The sequence below is a fragment of the Artibeus jamaicensis genome, unplaced genomic scaffold (assembly GCF_021234435.1).
Source record: "Artibeus jamaicensis isolate MK-2021 breed Jamaican fruit bat unplaced genomic scaffold, CSHL_Jam_final contig_525, whole genome shotgun sequence".
In the NCBI taxonomy this organism is placed as follows: domain Eukaryota; kingdom Metazoa; phylum Chordata; class Mammalia; order Chiroptera; family Phyllostomidae; genus Artibeus; species Artibeus jamaicensis.
In genome coordinates, this window is record NW_026521874.1 from 8,451,811 (window position 1) to 8,470,682 (window position 18,872).

Genomic DNA, 18,872 nt, shown 5'->3' on the forward strand with positions numbered 1-18,872 from the left:
ACTCCAGTTGAAGCCTCTGAAGACAGAACTGCTGTCTGCTCCCTAGTGACCCATGAGATCTTTGGCAGCAGAGAAAGAATGGCCACCGTGCGTCGCGTACTTACTCTGAGGTCAGGACCATTTTTTATCACCATTTTTACAGATGAGGAAACTGAGGCTCAGAGAGTAGAAGTAAATTAACTGAAGTCACACAGCCAGGAAGCAGCAGGACCGAGATCTGGACCCCAGTCCATTTGCCACCCCCCGCCCCCCAGCACACTGCTCTCCCATCTGGGCAGATCTACTCCTCTCCTGAGCTGCCTCTTACTCTAGCCCTTAAGTGGTTAAGTTAGAAGCACAGCCTCTGCCTCCCCAAGGAATATCCTTTCCCATTTAGGCTAAAATCTCGGCTGGATGCTGGGCCCCAGGGAAGGGAGGCCAGCTATAAAAAGCTCCTTGGTGGGTTGAGTCTTCCCTGGTTGAACTGGAGGTCCCCTGAGCCCAGTGAACCGAGAGTGCTGGCGAGCTTATGGGGGCCAGGAAAACTCTCCAGGTCCTCCTGGGACAGTGGGGGAGAGATGGTGGCCCCCATGTGAGCCAGTGTGGGCACCTGCCAGGACTCCTTTCTTAGCTCAGCTTCTTGAAGCGCAGAAAAAGCCCAAGGCCCCTTGAGGACCATAGCCATGGTGTCCGCTATTGTTGTCATTATTAAGATTGTCTTTATTATAAAGCCAAACCCAAGGGAGTAGGACCAAACAGTTCCCGGGATTTGGGAGGTGGCAGGGGTGAGCCAGGTGGTAGAGGGGTAGGTGGCTACCTTCAAGTTCCCTCCCTTGCAGCAGGTTTGTGATAACTTACCCAGAGGTCAAGTCTGTGAAGCCAGAACAACTACCCCTGAGACCTCTCCAGCCCAGCATTTCCCCTGCTGGATTTCACAGGTGTTCTCTAAGGCAGTCATAGGGTTTCCACTGAAAAATATTCCGTGCTAAAATACGTTTGAGAAACACTAGGTTAAGGCAAGATTGAATTTTTTGGTTGCAGGCCTTTTCAGAGCCTTTGGTGTGCTCGTTCATTCATTCATTCTTTCTTTCAAACACTGCTTCTTGAGCATGTCCCATGTACATACCAGATGCATTGTGCTGGGGAGGAGAGGTAGACAGCGGGGACAAACAATCATGACCTTGGACTTCATGGCACAGGGCCCAGTTTAAAGTAGTGTTCACTAACGTTAGAGTCACCAGGGGGCTCTGAAGACATAGAGATACCAGGCCCCACCCCCAAAGACTTTGGTTCGGTTGCTCAGCGCTGGGTCCTGGGCTCCTGTATTTTTCAAAAGCCCCCCTGCATGATTATACCGAGCAGCTGGGGTTGAGAGCCACAGGTAAGCAGTGAGTGGTGACTCGCGCTCAGTCCCATGCAGCTGAAGTTGAGAGGCAATGAGAAGTAGGAGTGAGGAGACTGTTGCAGTCTGGAGGCAGGGCAGGTGCCACCGAGGAGCAGAGATTTCAGCCGAAATCTGAGGGGTGAGCACAGGTACCGAGGTGGGACAGTGTGATGGCGGCATCCAGTGAAGGGGCCAGCCCGTGCAAAGGCCCTGCGGGAGGAAGCCCTTGGGTAGTGAGAGAGGGGCACACAAGGAGACTGGGGTTTGGGGGCAGGTGATCCAGGGTGTCTGGCAAGTGTGTCTCTTTGAGCCTCGGTTTCTTTATCTGTAAGCTGGGAATGCCGTCACTCCCAGTCTGCAGGGTTTATCTGAGGCCTCGGGAAGGAGTTCAGAATGGGAACCCCTGTTGGTGGGATAGCAGCCTGGGGGCCTTAAACCACAGAAGTGTATTTTCTCACGGTTCTGGAGGCTGGAAGTCCGAGGTCAAGGAGGTCAAGGTGTCAGCAGGTTGCTTTCCTCTGAGGCCTCTTTCCGTGGCCCGTAGATGGCTGTCTCCCCACTGTGTCCTCACACCATTTTCCCTCCGAGTGTGTCAGCGTCCAGATCTTCTCCTCCTGCAAGGACACCGGTCAGATTGGATCAGGGCCAGCCCTCGTGACCTCATTTTCACTTAGTCACCTCTGCGAAGACTCTGCCTCCACTTACCGTCATACCCTGAGGCCCCTAGGGCTTCAACGTGGGGGTTTGTGGGGAGACACAGGTCAGCTAACACAACATTATTGATACTGTTGTTTGTCCCCCAACCTCCACTGGGTGACTGTCTTTCCAGCTGCCTGACCTGGTGGGGCTTTCTCTTCCTTTCTGGCCCAGAAATCGCAGCCAAGCACTCAGCTCCGAGGCAAGCGTGGATGAAGGGGGCGTCTTTGAGAGTCTGAAGGCAGAAGCGGCCTCCCCACCAGTGCTGTTCTCCAGCCTCTCTGGCCTCCCAGCCAGCAGCCTTCCTGCTACCCCCTTCCCCTCCAGCCTGGTGCTGGGGGCCTCTGCCAGCGGAGGGGACGTGTTCATCCAGATGCCAGCATCCAGGGAGGAAGGCGGAGGCCGGGGCGAAGGGAGCACCTACCACCACCGCCAGCCCCACCACCACTTCCACCACGGCAGCCACCGTGGGAGCTCGCTGCTGCAGCACGTGGGTGGGGACCACCGGGCGCACTCAGATGACGGGGGTGACGAGCAGCCAGGCACCCCCGCCCCTGCCCTGTCCGAGCTCAAGGCCGTGGTCTGCTGGCTCCAGAAAGGGCTGCCCTTCATCCTCATCCTGCTGGCCAAGCTGTGCTTCCAGCATAAGCTTGGTGAGTCCTGGGGACATGGGGGTTTCGGCTCCTGGGTAGGGGGCTCTTTGTCCCAAATGCCAGGGGAAGGCAGCAGAGGCCCTCACCGTGCAGAGGGGTTAAGAGGATGGGATTCTGGCCCTGGCCGGTGTGGTTTGGTTGGAGCATTGTCCCATAAACCAAAGGTTCGTGGGTTCAACTCCCAGGCAGGTTTGGTCCCCTCTTGGGAGTGTGGGAAGGGTTGCAGCCAATTGGTGTTTCTCATGTCAGTGTTTCACTCTCTCCCTTGTCCTCTCTCTAAAGTCAATAAGGTGTCCTCAGGTGAGGATTGCAAAAGAAAAAAGAGTGTGGGATTCTCAGACCTGGGTTCAAGTCCCAATGGACTGGCTATGTGACCTTGGGAAAGTTACTCACCTTGGAGCCTCGGCTTCCTCAACCTCCCCATGCGGGTTGTAATAGAAGCTTCCTCAGCTGGTTGGTGGGTGTGGAGGAGCAGAGCACAGTAACTTAGGAGTTCAGACTGCTCGGGTCTGAGCCCTGGCTCTGCTCCTTCCTAGCTGTGTGACTCTGGATACGATAGTTAACCTCTCTGTACCTCATCCGTACAATGAGGATTATCGTAAGACATTCTTTGTGAAATTGTAGAGAGGTTGAATGATCTCATATGTGCAAAGAGCACTTAGGATCGTTTTAAGCAACTGGAGGTGATGATGTTCATTATTATTCATTATTCATGCACGTAAAATACGTAACAGAGAGCCTGGCCCAGAGCGGGTACTCAGCAGATGCTCCGTGTTGTTGGTGTTCTTAGAAAGTAAGGTAACGATTCGTAAAGTGACAAGCCTAGAACCTGACATGCACTTCACACTCAGAAGGTGGTCTCTGGACCACTGCTCTTATTCTTGTTGTTACTTATCACGGTGTTGCTGTACCCCGGCGAGTTTTGCGCATCGTTCTGGCCCTGCAGGAGTGACGGTGGTACAGATGATGTTGTGGCCTACGGTGTCCCATAGACAGTATGCAGAGAAGGGTAAGCCATGCTCTGTGTCTTGTTTGCCCCTTTCTGGCGAGTCCTGGCTGACTGACACCCCCCACCTTCCCTGTTGGGGCACTACCACGGCGGCCCCTCCCTCTCCATTCCTGGAAATGGAAGCCTGCCTGTTCCCCTTGTATGCGGAACTCCAGCAAACTCTCAGCCTTCAGTTTATTCTCAAGTAGTGTTGTTTTCTTTTTCACTTGACAGGCTGGTTTATTTGTTTGGTAACAAATAAAGGGGGAAATAGAAGAAAGAGTTGCAGGGTTCCTAGTTTTTATTTTATGTGTGTCCAGTGAAGAAGGGTGTCTCTGAAATAAATCCAGAGAAATACCGGGAGCACACGCACTGTTAAAAAAGTAAAAGCAAACGCTGAGCCCGAGCAGCTGAGTGCCCCGTGTGAAAGCAGAATTCTGTCTACAGGTTACGGACGGCAGGACTCGCAAAGCCCTGTTCAGGGAGAATTCCAAGATTGCAGCTTGGCGAACAGTGGCAACTGAAGGAATTCGAATAAAATTCAGTTCTGTTCCTCCATCTGCCGGGGTCATGGGTTTTCTGTCAGCAGGAATTTTTTTCCCCTTTAACATCAAACTTGTATTCCTTATGGTGTCACAGACTTTTTCCGTGTATGCTTCTGTTACAAATAACACACCTCAGATTCTTTCTGAAAGTAGGAATAACAACAGGTACCATTTACTACCTGCTAGACGTGGCGCTTTGTAAGCTTCATCCCTCCAGGAGGTGAGAACTGCTATTATTCTGTCCATTTTCTAGATGAGGAAAGTGGAGCTCAGAGAGGTGCAGGGACTAGCCTGAGCTCACACAGAGAGGAGGTGGCAGAGCTAGGACTTGAACCCAGGTCTTACCACACTGCACAGCCCATGCTCCTAACCCAGTTCAGTGCAGTACCAGAGAGTGGCCTCTATCCCTTCCCCACGTCAGGGGCCTGTGCTCAGAGTGGCGGGAGGGAGGGGGCGGGGGGGGGTGTCACTGATTTACATGACAGCCCAAATCCCCCAGAAGTGAGATTTTCTCTCTTCTGAGGTTAGTCTGTCCACCCTGGGAGGGCCAGGGGTGTGTCTGCTGAACGTGGCTCACCGTCCCCAGTAAGCAGGGGGCCAGGCCTGATGTGTCTGAGTGGCTGTGTCGGCCCTCCTCTGTCCCGCAGGCATTGCCGTGTGCATCGGGATGGCCACCACCTTCGCCTACGCCAACTCCACACTCCGAGAACAGGTCTCTCTGAAGGTGAGTCGCCTGGTGAGTTAGACGGATGGCCACAAACTGAGTGGATTAAAACAGCATCAGTGGGCTATTTCACAGTGCCGTCGATCAGAAGTCTAGAACGGGTCTCTCTCCACGAAGATCAAGGTCTCGCCAGCTCTGTGTTCCGGTGGGAGGGTCTAGCGGAGAATCTGTTTCCTCGCCTCTTGCTGGTTCTGGAGGTCGCCCACATTCTTTGGCCCCCAGCCCCTTCCTCCTCTTTGAGCCAGTGCATCTGTGTGACCACTTCCCGTCGTCACACCCCCCTCTGACTGTCCTCCTCTCTCTCCCTCTTCCACGTTTGGGGACCTCTGATGACATAGGGTCTACCCGGATAATCCATGGTCGCTCCCCATCTCCAGAGCTGCAGCCTTTGCCATGTGATCTAACGCACCCACAGGTCACGGGGATTGGGGTGGGGGCATCTTTGGGGGACCATTCTTCTGCTGCCACTCCCAGGCAGATCCCTCGATGTGCCATCCTTCTTCCGAGCCCTTCTGCCTGCAGGGTCCTCCCAGCCCAGTGCCTTTGCCCACCTGGCATTCAACCAGTTAGCTCACTTCCGCCGCATCCTCACAGTTAAGACCATCCCACCGACACAGCTGGGTGGCTGGACAGCTTCCCCACCGTCTTCCTGAATGAATGCCCGGCGCGGTGCTGGGCCGTTGCACAGCTCATCTCGCAGATTTGTCCCAGCAACCTGGTGGTGGTGAGGGGAGGCCATCATTCCTACCTCATTTTCCCGATAGGAAACGCAACTCGGGGACATTAAATTCCTTTCCTAAGGTCCCATAGCCCGTGCCAGTGGTGGTGTGAAGGTGCGAACCCAGGCACTGACCCCCAGGCGGTGCTCACCCCAGGTTCAAATTCCAGCTTCACCCACCTACGAGCTCTGCCTCAGGTGCCCCCTCTGGAAAAGGAACTATTCACACCAACTTCTTACACCAGTAGAGAGGATGAAATGAGATAATGCAGAGAAGATGTTCAGCACAGTGCCTGGCACAGTGGTAACATTTAATCGAGCTGTTTTTAACAGGCCCGTGCTTTGTGCTGTGCGTGTGCCCCCCGGACAGCCACTATCTTCTCCGATACTTCCTTGGGGCCATCTGCTTTCTCAGAAGCAGCCGGGCTGCCGTGCGGCCGGGAGGGCAGCTCAGCTTCCTTGTAACACAAGCACATTGACGTCCAGAGTCGGGCGTGGAGCCAGAGGTTCTCCCTGACCCTGGGTGTCTTCTTCATGCAAACTCCTGTCTTCTGCTTTTTGCACAGCAGGTTGGTGGACACCATAATGGGAGCCTTCGGGGGATGGCTGTCCGTCAAGTGCAGTAACATCCAGATGGTGCCTTGACTGGAATTTTAGGGGGTAAAATGATACCTGCATCCACAGACAAGCTTTTAGGGGTCCTTGAAACTTACGGAGTGAAGCCACAGGTGATGCTTTGCCCATCTGCACATTCTTTCTGTGAAAGAGGATGTCCATGACTCTTAGTAAGCTTAGGAATCTCAGCCGAGTACTGCTGAACTACCCGCTCTGTCCCCCAGAGTCTGGTTTCTTGGGGCAATGCTAATTCCCTCTTTCTCTTCCCCCTTTGGTTCGGATTTGCAGAGGACTCAACTGGAATCCATTATTTATTGGGTGAAAAGGGCTGCCGAGTGGATTAATCACATTGATAAGAGCAGTTGGTTGGTTGGAGGTGGTTTCTAGGGTCGTTAACCTTGACCGCTCCTGGAATAATGGGTGGATGGAGATGCATTTATTCTGTCTGGAATACGTGCCGTAAGGGTGCATGGGGCGCTGAGCTGCGTCTGGAAACAGTGGAGCATTTACTGAAACCGCAGGGAAGGTTACACTGGGAAAGATATGATCTCATCCTATTCCAGCAAAGCAGCCGCCCTGGTCCAGGAAGAGACGAGCTTGTGAAAATCAGCAGGATGGGGGTCTACTTTTGTCTCCCTGGGTACATGCCAGCCCGGCGCCTCCTCCAGAAATTTCCGGGGATCGCTCTCAGGCTGAGAGGCTTCTGGGAAGCAGCAGACCAAGGCTTGTGTTCTTTGGGACCAAACAGAAAGGAGGATGGAGGGAGAGAAGTGAGGCCAGGGCTTTGAGGGCCAAGTGCACGACCTTGAATTTAATCCTGTAAGTGTGGCACCTTGCGTTGAACAGTGGGTCCAGGGCAGCAGCCCCAAGGCCCGTGCTAGCAAAAGTGAGAGCAGGAATTTCTAGTTTGTAGTTGTGAATGGGCTACTGGGTTGTAAGGTCTGAAAACTACCATAGGTCCTACCATTTAGTGAGCCTGAAATATGAGCCTGTACCGGACCGAATGTGGGCGTTTATGAATTTTACTTAATTCTTCATGAAACCGTCATTTTAAGCAAGGGCACAGAGGCTTAAAACATGTGCCCTTGGGCAAGAGATACTTAACCTCTTTGTGCTTCAGTTCTTACCTGTAAATGTGAACTCCCATGTCCTGCATGTCGGGCACTGTTTTGAGCATTTGTGTATAGTAATTCTCCTGACTCTATAAGAGAGATACGACATAGACCCATTTTACAGATGAGGAAGGGGACATGAAAAGTTTAAGTAACTTGTCCAGGGTTGGATAGTCGCCAGGTGGCAGACCAAGGACTTGAACTTGGGCTTCCAGCTCCAAAGTCTGTGCTGCTAACTGCCTGGCTCTCTTGCCTTTCCAGGTAATTCTCCAAACAGGTTTCCACTTTTCTGTCACCTTTTCTATAACGCTCCCTCAGGTTCTAGCAGGAAGGACCGATGCCGGTGCCCTTCCTGTCACTCTGCTTCATCCAAACCTTGGAGAAGGGTAAAGGTTGCCACTTATCAGAAAACATTCTGGAATGTCCTGCCACGTCACCTGTGGTGTGGCAGCATCCCCAAAGGCCCCTTGCACTTTGTCTGCAGGAGAAGAGGTCGGTGCTGGTCATCTTGTGGATCTTGGCCTTTCTAGCGGGAAACACCCTGTACGTGCTCTATACATTCAATTCCCAGCAGCTGTACAACAGGTGAGTGGGGACGTCTGCGCTCTGTGGGAAAGTGGGGAACGTGGGTGGGCTTAGAATATGCAACCCTTCACTGGAGAGTGGTCACCAACTCTGTGTCACGCTGCGACCTTCAGACCCCACCCTGGCACTGCAGGCACTCGTGCCTGCATTGGAGCTCTTTAATGGAAATAACACGCCAGCCCCATGTGTAATTTTCTGGTGGCCGCATAGTAGCTGGGGGGTGGGGGTGAGGGCTGGCCAGCAAAGGCCTGCAGGATGAGGCTGGAACTCGAGCCAAGTTTTGGATCATGTACATCTCTTCTGAAAATGGACTGTGAGGAGTGAGCCAGTTCACCGCATTCTGGGCCCCACACACACACAAGCAGTTTTGGGGAGTAAGCGCCAGGGCATCCACGCACATCCCATGCACCGGGTTTGTTATCTGGCCTGGAATTGCAAGACCCTAGCGGAGGTATTCGAAGGTGGAGTTTCCCAGAATCTTGGGTGAATTCGTGTGGTTCTCTGGACCCGATCATGGACACAGGCCCAGCCCACCATGCCCCACCAGACCAGGACTGAGTCAGACACAGAGAGGGAGAGGAGGACAGAGAGGGGCTGAGCCCCCTCCCACGTAGATGCCAGTGGTCCAGGGACACCATGGCTACTCTGTCCTCTTGTCCTTCCAGCAGCATGTTGCTGTCCCCATTTCACAGGTGAGGAAACTGAGGCTAACTTAGTGCCAGTAGGTGGCCCTTAACGGCAAGCGTGAATCTTCCCAGGATTTGTAGACTGATGGCCAACGTCAGAAAGTCTTAGTCCTGCCCCTTCCCAGGCATATGCCCTGTGGCAAGTCACGGAACCCCTGGGAGATGCCCCGGAGTTTCCTCATTCGTGAAACTGGGATCCAGTTCATCTTTGCCTTACCCGCCTGAACAGGCTCATTATTCAGGAGGCCAAATGTGACAATGCATGAAACGTACTGGGTGAGCCAGGACACGTTTGATCTGGACCTAATCACATCATAATATTGTCCTTTTATGATGAATTACTATACTGATGGGTGCTAGAGCCTATTAAGGAGCAAAACTAACACTAAAACACATCCGTTTATTGAAGTTCATGGCCTACATTATACATAAGTGGACTTAGTGGTTAATCTGTGGAGGGGCATTTTGCACTGCCCCTCTTCCAAATGCAAAAAAAAAACCAAAACAAAACACTAACACAGTGCAAAACAGAAGAAATACTGACGCGATAAACTGAAGCTCAGATCAATGAGTTCATCACCCGCTGGTGTCTCGGAGATAAAGTGGAAAGTGGAAGGCAGATCTTCCTTTGCTTGTGGTCACAGAAGCATAAGGGCGTGGAAGTCAACCAGCCAACCCGAGGCGTCCCCAGGGAAGGACGGAGCAGAGGCGGAGAAGTGGGCTCGGGGCTGCCAGCCTGTCCCTGTACTGTAACAGAAACGACCACTCGAACTTGGATGCAAAGAAGCCCACCAAGACAGGGCCGGGGTGTGGGGACACCCAGAATATGTGTGAGAAATCGCCTAAATTGATTGTTTTCATTGATTTGGCCCTACACTAGCTCTTCAAAGGGTTTTATTATAAGTAGAAATAGGTTTTTTAAAATAGAAGTGAAAAAAGAGACCAGTTTATTCCTAGGATACTATACTAAAGAGGCCTCAGTTTCGCACCTCTTTCCGGCAGCCCAGCAGGGCATAGTCATCCCCTCTTGTCCTTGGGGGCTACGTTCCAAGACCCCCAGTGGATTCCTGAAGCCACAGACAGCACCAAACCTTGTATACACTGTTTTTTCCATACATGCATACCCGTGACCGAGTTTACGGCTTCTCTGTGTCATGTCTAAGTTGGCAGCGTCACTCTTCTTGCTCTTTGGGGCCATTACGTAAAGTAAAACAAGGGTTACTTGAACACAAGCGCTGCAAGGTCCCGGCAGTCGATCTTCTAACCAGGGGTGGGCAGGTAGCACGCACAGCGTGGAAATGCTAGACAAGGGATGATTCGCTTCCCAGGTGGGACAGAGAGGAACGGTGCAGGACTTCATCACGCTACTCAGAATGGCGTGCAGTTTAAAACTTAGGACTTGTTTCTTTCTGGAACTTCCCTGTGGTTAACCACTGATAACTGAAACACAGAAAGCGAAACGGTGGGTAAGGGGGGACCACTGCGTGGTGCATCGAGAAGGCGTCTGCTCTGGGCTGCGTGCTCTCCAGGGGCAGATAGGACTTGGTCTGCCCTTTGCTCGGAGCCTCCAGCCTGGCGGGGAGAAACGGGAGGGGTCCAGAGCAGAGTGGGTGCGGGTTCCAATCCCCACTCCCAGTTCCACCTGAGACCCGTCGGGCAGGCAGCGCCACTCTTAGCGCCCCAGTTTCCCCAGCTCGAAATGGGAAGACCTCAGCTCCTACTTCGTAGAGTCTTTGGGAAGCTGAAGTGAGTCAGACACATCTAGGGTGCAGCGTGCACACCCTCCGAGGCGGCGGAGGGCAGTGCTGCTCCACGTGCGGTCAGTTTGAGATGTCTGTTGTCAGGCTCCAGCGAGGTAAGTACAGAAATTGGGTGTGCAGGTAACTTAGCTATGCGCGAAGGACAAAATGGGCTTACGCACCCGAGTGGCACTGCCATGGTGAGAACTGAGACCATTAACTGCAGCCAGGATGCCTGGGTTGCAGTCTGCCTCTATCCCTTCATATTTGAAGGACTTTGTTCCTGTTATTTTACCTTGGCCTCAGTTTCTTCATCTGCAAAATGGGATGGATAGCAGTGCTGGCCTCGTAGAGTGGCTATTACCATCATCATCGTGGCTGCGGGCAGATCTGTCATGTGGCCATTACCTCTTTGAATCCCACCAATAATACTGTGAGGGAAGGCATGATTCCCATTTTATTGATGAGGATGCTGAGGTTTATGGAGATAACAGTATTTGCCCAGGGTCCAATAAATGAAGAAGCCTGGATTCAAAATCAAGTCTGTCTGATACAGATGCCCGTTAGCATGCAGTGTGGCCTTGGGCTACTTACTTCTCCCAGCATCAGTCCCTGGTTTACCAGGTAAAGGATAAGCACACTGCGCAGGACAATGAGATACAGGGAGTGAAGAGCTCAGTGTGGCATCAGGCACCTAGTTTTCCTCTTCCCTTCTCTCTCCGTCCTTCATAATGTTGGCCTTTCTTCCTTTCGTTCTTCTGCTTCCTCTTGTGAAGCTTGTCATAGACCCATAAAACTGGAGGGGACCTTAACTAATGATACTCCAGGCCAATCTCATCATTTAACCCTCAAAGAAACTGAGGTTCAGAGAGGTTAAGATACCCCCCTAAAGTCACACAGCAAGTTACTAGCAGATTCGGAAACAGGATACAGATAGCAGACTCCCAGTTCAGTGCTCTTTGTACAGGTCATATTTGTAAGGCTCCCAGAGTGAGTGGAAAGAGCTGCGGAGGGCCAGGGAGCGGAAGTGAGAATCCTTTCCTAATCCTCTCCGAACCCTCTCCAAATCCTCCCCACAGCCTCATCTTTCTAAAGCCCAACCTGGAGACCCTGGACTTCTTCGACCTGCTGTGGATCGTGGGCATCGCAGACTTTGTGCTGAAGTACATCACTATCGCCCTCAAGTGCCTCGTCGTGGCCCTGCCCAAGATCATCCTGGCTGTCAAGTCCAAGGTAGGCACTGGCTGCGGCCACCAGGCAGCCCCCATCACACATACGGGGAATTCAGGGCACCTTCTGGAGGAGGAGAGTGCGCGTGAGCAGAGCTGATGTCATTGTAGCAAATGAGCAGAGCCTGAGCTAGCGGATCCTGTCATTCACCTCTTACGATTCCTTGAAGCTGAGCTTGGCTGTCTTAGCTGTCACCTGCCTGTGACACCTCCACTCTAAGTTGATTTTTCTCTAACTTTCATTGTTCAAAGCTGACTTTGATTCAGTTTTCATCTGAAAAAGGAAGAAAGCCATGTTGACGTGCCTTGGTTCTGTTTCTCTCAGGGAATGATGGCTTTTGTAAGTTTTGATGCTTTGTGGCTTCGGGAGAATGTCTTGTAAAGGGAACCAAGGCTCAGAGGGAGAGAACTCGGTGATGGACTAGTGATGTCTGCTGTGGACACAGCACAGGCAGTGATGGCAGTGACTTCTTGCAATGCACTAGGGGGGAAGGCCTGCAGGTGCGTGTCAGGTCGAAGGGGTCTTGTGGGGGGATAACCACTGTGATTCAGAGGACTGAGCAGGGCTGGGACACAGCACCTTTAGGAGGTTAGTCTTGCCAGGGATTCTGCTGCAGGACCCAAAGCAGGCAGTCTGGGCAGAGGCAGGTGGACTAAACAACCTCTGAAGACTCCTGCTTTTCTTGCTTTGAGAACAACCATCTTTTCAGCTTCAGAAAGCTTAGGGTCTGGTTGGTGGAAGAGCCGGTCTGGAATTGTCTGCCCATCCAGGTGCGCAGGAAAACCTCCTTCTGTGTTCTTCCTTCATTCATCTGCTGGAACAGCTCACAGAACCCAGGGAAACATGCGCTTACATTTACCAGTTTGTTAATTATTCTTTTACATTTATTCAACATATAAATATTAAAAATATAATCTTTGTTTTGTAGCCAATGTATTCTTATTGTAGACTGCACATTATAGCTGTATTTTACATACAGACTTCACTTCAGTGGCTGAAAGCAACATTGATTTGGTATCTTATAGTTCTGGAGGTCAGACTCCAAATTGGGCTCCGTTAAGTTCAAGTCAGGGCACGGGCAGGGCTGCATTCCTCTCTCCATCTTCCTGTGACAGTGCTTCATAGGCTTTGCTAGGGGGTTGTTCAGTGTGTGGTCATTACTTCTAATAAAGAATGTGATAAAGGACACAGGCACAGACACATGAAGAGGGCCAGAGGACAAGGCCTGGGAGCTCTGTCCCCATGGGGATGGGGCGCACCACCCTCTCAGCCTTTAAACATGTGTTCACCAACCCAGAAGTTTTCTGAACCCCACACTATTGGTATTTGCAGGGCGGTCCCTCAGGTAGACGTGATCAATTAGTAACTCCATGTCCAGCCCCTCTCCCTTCTCCAGTGATGCGGCTGGAAGTTCCAAACTTTTGCTTACAGCGCAGTTGTTCTGGGGACGAGCCCCCACCCAGGAGTCTACTAAGAGCCCCCTCATTTGAACAGAAGAAGCTCCGGGAAATTCCGAAGGATTCAGGAGTTCGGTGTGAGATGCTCCCATCACTCTGGGAATGGCAAGAGTCTGAGGAGCTCTGTGTTGGGCACTGGGCTCAAAGACTAAACATTAGAGCAAATGATCCTTGTAAATATGGATTCTAGGAGAGAGGATGGGGGCCAATGTGCTTATTTCTTATTATTTCACACCAGGGTAATCTGAGTCTGCCTTTGCCCCCTTTGCCCCCTTTGGCCCCTGACACACCTCACTTTCAACTCCCCTCCTCCACCTGTGATTTATCCAAAGGAACGGAAGTGCTAGCTGTCGAAACTTCCTTTGATGAAGACAAGAGGGGAAACAGTAGGTCTGCAGAACCCTGACATGCCTCGCACATGCCCTCCCAAGGTCATGATAGCCATGATCATTTGGCTCTTGAGCTCACGCTGTCCCAGGTAGGTACCAGGGACTTGACACCAGGAAGCAGCATGGCCTAAGGTTACGCACGCGGACTTTGGCATTGGACATGTCGACATTCAGATCCCTGCTCTACCTCTACCGAGCTGTGTGACTTTGTACAGATGACAAAGCCTCTCTGAGTCTTAGTTTCCTCACCTGTCAACTGATGAGAATAATAGCACCTGCCTCTCAAGTATTAGCTTCATAACAACTATTGCTTGTGGGAAACAGAAAGTGCTTTGCCCCATGCTCAGCACGGAGTAAATACTCATTAAATGATTCGCAATACTTCTGAGCATTAGTTATGGTTGCTAGCTCTGTACCAACAAGCTGTGTGACTTTGGAGAGATTTCTTAACCTCTCTGTGCCTCAGTTCCTTCATCTGTCAAGTGGGGATAATAATTGTGCCAGATGCCTTCCCTCTGCTCCTCTGGGTGCTCCACCTTTCTCAACCTGCCGTCTATCCAGGAAGCTGACCTGGGTGAACTGTGTCAACAGGCTCCCCTGGCCCCTGGCGCCCCCTTGGGCTGAGACATGTGGAAAAAATAGAGAGACTTACCGTAGGTGGGCACGTCAAGGGGTGGGTTGGTCACTGCCTGGAGAGGAGGCAGGTGAGGCTTCCCAGCTCTTCCCCACAGGTCCTACCACTGGCGTTTCTATTTATTCCACTCCCTCTCTCCCACCCACTCCTTCACCCTGTTCTTTGTACTCCAGCCAGACCCTGCTCTTTCCTTTTCTTTGGTCCTATATGTGGTAGGTGCTCTTCTTACCCCATTTCCCAGATGAGAAAACTGAGGCACTCCATGCTAACTCCCCCGTACAGCTGCCAGAGTGGGTGGTGCATGGCCCTGCTTCCCACCCACTGCACCCCTGATCCTCCTGCCTCAAAGTACCTGTCCCCGACTCGTGCCTTGATTAACTCCTGCTCCTGCAGATCACAGCTTCCCAGGGATCTTCCCTGCAGGCTAGGGACGGTGCCCCTGCCAAGGACTCTCCCAGCGCCCTGTCCTCCCCCTGTTCTAGCCCTCACCACCCTGACTGTAATTGCTTGTTTAGTTGTCTGCCTTCCCTGCTCAAGTGTAACCTCTGTGACAGCAGGAAATGGATGCATCTAGCTTGTTTGTTGATGGATCACTAGTATCTGATATGTACTCCAAAGTGTTTGTTGTATGTATGTATGTATTATAGTTGGGTAGATGGGTAGTCAAGTGATTGGATGGATGGATGATGGATGGATGGATGGATTTTTGGATGGATGGATAGATATGTGGGTGGGTGGATGAATGGACGGACAGATGTATTGACAGTCTCGTCGGCTACAGTAACTCTTCACCACCTCCTCTTGTAACAGCAGTGAGAGCTTATTTTGTATTCACAGCTCAGCTCAAACCTCTTATATTTTAGTAGGTATTCAAATGCCTCTGTCACAAGGACACAGAAATCCACAAGGCAAAGTGGTACTTGCTTCCCTGTGCTAGAAAGGACCAAAGACACCTGGGAGCCAAACTAATAGTAACAGTACAGCTAAACAATTAGCAGGAGCCAGGCGCAGTGTTAGGCAGTGCCATTTGTTGGAGGAGTATTGGCTGAACGCTGTCTTAGGTACCAGGCACTGTTCTGGGCCCTGGGGATGCATCAGTGAACCGAGTAGACAAAAATCCTTCTACTGGAGACATTGTCTCATTCAATCTTAACAACTCTGGGCGGGGGTAGATGCTGTTGACATCTCTTTTCACGGAGCAGAAGCTGAGTTGAATAGCTTGCCAGAGGCTGCACACTTCGTAGTAATGATACTGACAGCATTTGGCGCAGCTAAAATGGGGAGTCGGCCCTTTGTTTGGCCCAGGAGGGCTCGACCTCATTGCCTCCTGACGCCTGTCTTACAAGGCAAGTGCTGCTGTGTTGCAGGTTCCCATATTGAGATAGAATTCACATGAAATTCACGAGTCATCATTATAAAGCGTGCAATTCGGTGGCATACACTGCATTCACAGTGTCGTGGCATGGTCCCCACTGTCTCATCCCAAGACATTTTCGTCACCCCAGAAGGAAACCTCGTTCCCATGAGCAGTCACTCCCCCTCCCCCCCCCAGCCCCCAGAAACCACGAGTCTGCTTTCTGTCTATGGATTTACCTATTCTGGGCATTTCCTATAAATGGAATCACACATTATGTGATCTTCTGTCCGGCTTCCCCCTCTTACCATCATGTTTCCAAGGTTCACCCGTAACTGTGGCCTGTGTCATCGCTTCCTGTGGCGGAATGATACTCCATTATGTGGCCAGACCACCGCTGTGCATTCATTCATCTCTTGGCCGACATTTGGGTTGTTTCCACTTTGGGGCTATTGTGAATAACGCAGCTTCAAATGCTTGTGGACAAGCATCTGTCTGAACATCATTTCTCTGGGTCATAAGGTGACCGTTTGACTTTGAGGAACCACCCAACTGTGTTCCACAGCAGCTCCGCCATTCGGCCCTCCTGGGCAGGGCTGTTTCAATCCCCATTTTTTCAGCAGAGAAAACAAACACCGTAAAAGGCTGAGAAAGCAGCCCAAGGCCGCACAGCTTGGAAGTGGCTGAGTGGGGGATTTGAACTCTGAGTTCCTGGACCACACTCCCTCCCCTCTGAGTTCCCTGGACGGGTTAGGGAGGTTCCGCAGAGCTGACTGAGGAGTGGAGTTTCCGGGCACCATCCATACAAAATCTCCCCGAGTTCAGGCCATACCTCCCTCACTTCCTTCCCCTTCAACTGGGCACTGCTGGGGGTGAGGGGCGGGGATGGGACCCGGCCCCTTGTCCCTGCACCACCAAGGTGTAGGCGACAGTTATTAATGTCCCCTTGGCAACTGTCCAGCTCCCTTTTTCTGATGATTATTATTTTATTCGGTGAGATTAATGTGCCAGGTCAGAGCATAATCCAACCTGTAAAAAGTGTTGTGAATGGTCTTCTCAAGATAAATTGCAGGCTTGGAAAAGGTTCACAGCCTTTCCTTGCCTGTCTGAGTGCTCTCCCGCATCCTCATCAATCCTTGTCTGGGCCGAAGAAAAGGACGGGTCTTCATTTGCAGCTGGGGGGTGGGGCGAGAAGAACACATCTGTCAGGGATGCCTAATGGCTCACGGCACAGATGCCACGCCATCCACTGAGAGGGTGGGTTGGTTTTTAATATTAGAACCATCATCCCGGAAGGGCTTCTGCTATTTGGGTTTGCTTGATGGCCCCACAGTCCCTGACGTGTGAGGCCGAGTGAGCTGCCAATCCCACGTGCCTTCCGACACCGAGGATCTGTTCGGAATCCTCTGCCACCTGGGCCTCCCAGGCCGTTTTGGCCGTGGCCTTTGGCTGGCCAAAACGCGTGTGGGGTTAACGATGGTGACCATTGATCTTCAACCTCCACGCCAACCATCACGCTACCCTGGGTGTCCAAGGCGGCTACTTGTCGTCATAAGTCCAGATAACTCGTAGAACCCGTACATCTTGGCCCTGCCTGATCTGGCCCTCGCCTACATCTCCAGCCTCGTCACCTATGACTCTCCCTTGCTCACTCTGGACCAGCCAGTGGTGACCCGGCGGTTCCCCCAGTGAGCCAGCACCTTCCTTCTCAGGCCCTTTGCCCTGCTGCTCCCAGTGTCTGGGGAAGTCTTCCCTATGTTCCCACGGCCATCTCTGACCTATCAGTGAAGGCTTATTCCCGTGTCATTTCCTCTGAGACCCTGTCCCCTCCCCAAACACCCTGTTGAAAAGTGGTCGTCAACAACCTGCATTATCACGCCGCCATTTTTCTTCCTTTCTAGCATGTACCGGCATCTGAGATGATCAGATGGTTTTGTGTGTTCCCCAGCACCGCCTGCTGGAGTGTGGACTCCTGAGAATGAGGACCATTAGGTCTGTCTTGACTCCCAGGAAACGCACAATAGATACAATGGGCCTCATGTTAATTATCCACCAGGGGTCCGAACCAGCCTGCTGCTTCCCCACCACCTACAGCTCTCCTTGGCGCCCTTTCTCCCATTAATGCCGCTGATGTTACCGAGGGCCTGACAATGCTGGACCCTGAGAATGTAGCAGTAAGTAAGGTGCCGTCCAGCCTTCATTCTCGCACCTTCATCTCTGCAGATGAAACTTGTTTCTATACTAATCTAACCCAAACTAGTTAAGAAGGCCAATCTCCTGTCCCAGAATCATACACTCCAACTCCTACTATAAATGGTGGTGATAATTAAAGTTTTGACTTGTCCACATTGCTCCTTCCTTTATTCAAATGAAGTAATCTTGGACCAGGGTTCTAGAACTGCTCTGTTTAATCTGACGGTCATAAGCCACCTGTGGATATTTATGTTTAAATTAATTAAATTGGAAGTTCAGTTCTTGGTTATACCAGCCATGTTTCATACGCTCGATAGCCACACGTGGCTAGTGGCAGCTCAGACAGAGAACGTGGACATCACCATAGAACATTCCATTGGACAGCGCTGTTCTAGAACGTTCTCGGGACAAGGTTGGTTCAGCCTCCTGAGAGGTAGCAAGCAGCTGTCATTCTATGCGTTTCTCAGATACCGAAAAAGAAAAGCAGGCATTTCTTTAAAGAACTTTCTGGTGGGTCGCTATGAAATGGAGACAGCACTGCAGAGGAGAAGGAACCACCCGACTTGGGCCAGCAAAGCCGGGTTCAAATCCAGACCCCTGAACTTATTACCTGTGTGGTCTTGGAGCCCCCCAGCTTCCTCATGGCTAAAGTGGTGGTTTTTATCTCCTTAAAGTTATCAGAAAGGAGGCAGCCAGGTGTCTAGTTGCTGGGGAATTATTAGAACTAGCTATCTCCAAGACAAGAGAGCTATTTTCGCCAAAGAATGAACATTTGACCAACCTTCTGTCTTTTCCATGAAAATAAGGAAAAGGGAGTCCTTCCCACTTCCGAAATCCTAGCTCCCAGTGGCGCCCCGTTGATTGTGTCTTCTTCCCTCCCCAAGCCAGGCATCCCCCTCTCCCCCCCAGGCCAGGTCTGGGGTTCTCCCCGCACACCGTTCTGTGTATATAGGCACAGAACTTCTGGAGGGGCCAGCAGCTCCTGCCCTAACTCCCCACAGCAGGGCTCACAGGGGCCAAAGCAGCCATCCCAGCAAGGGAGACATTTGACAATTCCTGGAGACATTTTTGGTAGTCACAGCCAGGAGGGGTTGCTGTACTGGCGTTTAGTGGGCAAAGGCCAGGGATGCTGCTAAATATCCTACAAGACACAGGGCAGCCCCCCCCCCCACACACACACACAGAGCTGAG

The 18,872-nt window shown here is 51.8% G+C and overlaps 1 protein-coding gene across 8 annotated transcripts in view; it reads left to right on the top strand.

The window, feature by feature from the left end:
* The window catches only part of RNFT2 (ring finger protein, transmembrane 2), a 61,088-nt gene that overhangs the window by 3,872 nt on the left and 38,344 nt on the right, over positions 1 to 18,872 (top strand). For 5 of the 8 annotated variants that reach the window (XM_037156225.2, XM_037156221.2, XM_037156222.2 and 2 more), the window contains 5 exons: positions 2,234 to 2,712; positions 3,659 to 3,721; positions 4,893 to 4,969; positions 7,899 to 7,999; positions 11,504 to 11,657. In XM_037156225.2, the coding sequence (XP_037012120.2) occupies positions 2,234 to 2,712; positions 3,659 to 3,721; positions 4,893 to 4,969; positions 7,899 to 7,999; positions 11,504 to 11,657 (874 nt within the window). Of the gene's footprint in view, positions 1 to 2,233; positions 2,713 to 3,658; positions 3,722 to 4,892; positions 4,970 to 7,898; positions 8,000 to 11,503; positions 11,658 to 17,389; positions 17,798 to 18,872 lie in introns of those variants that run through there. The other 3 variants (XM_037156223.2, XM_053669895.1, XM_037156228.2) reach the window with 2 other exon arrangements.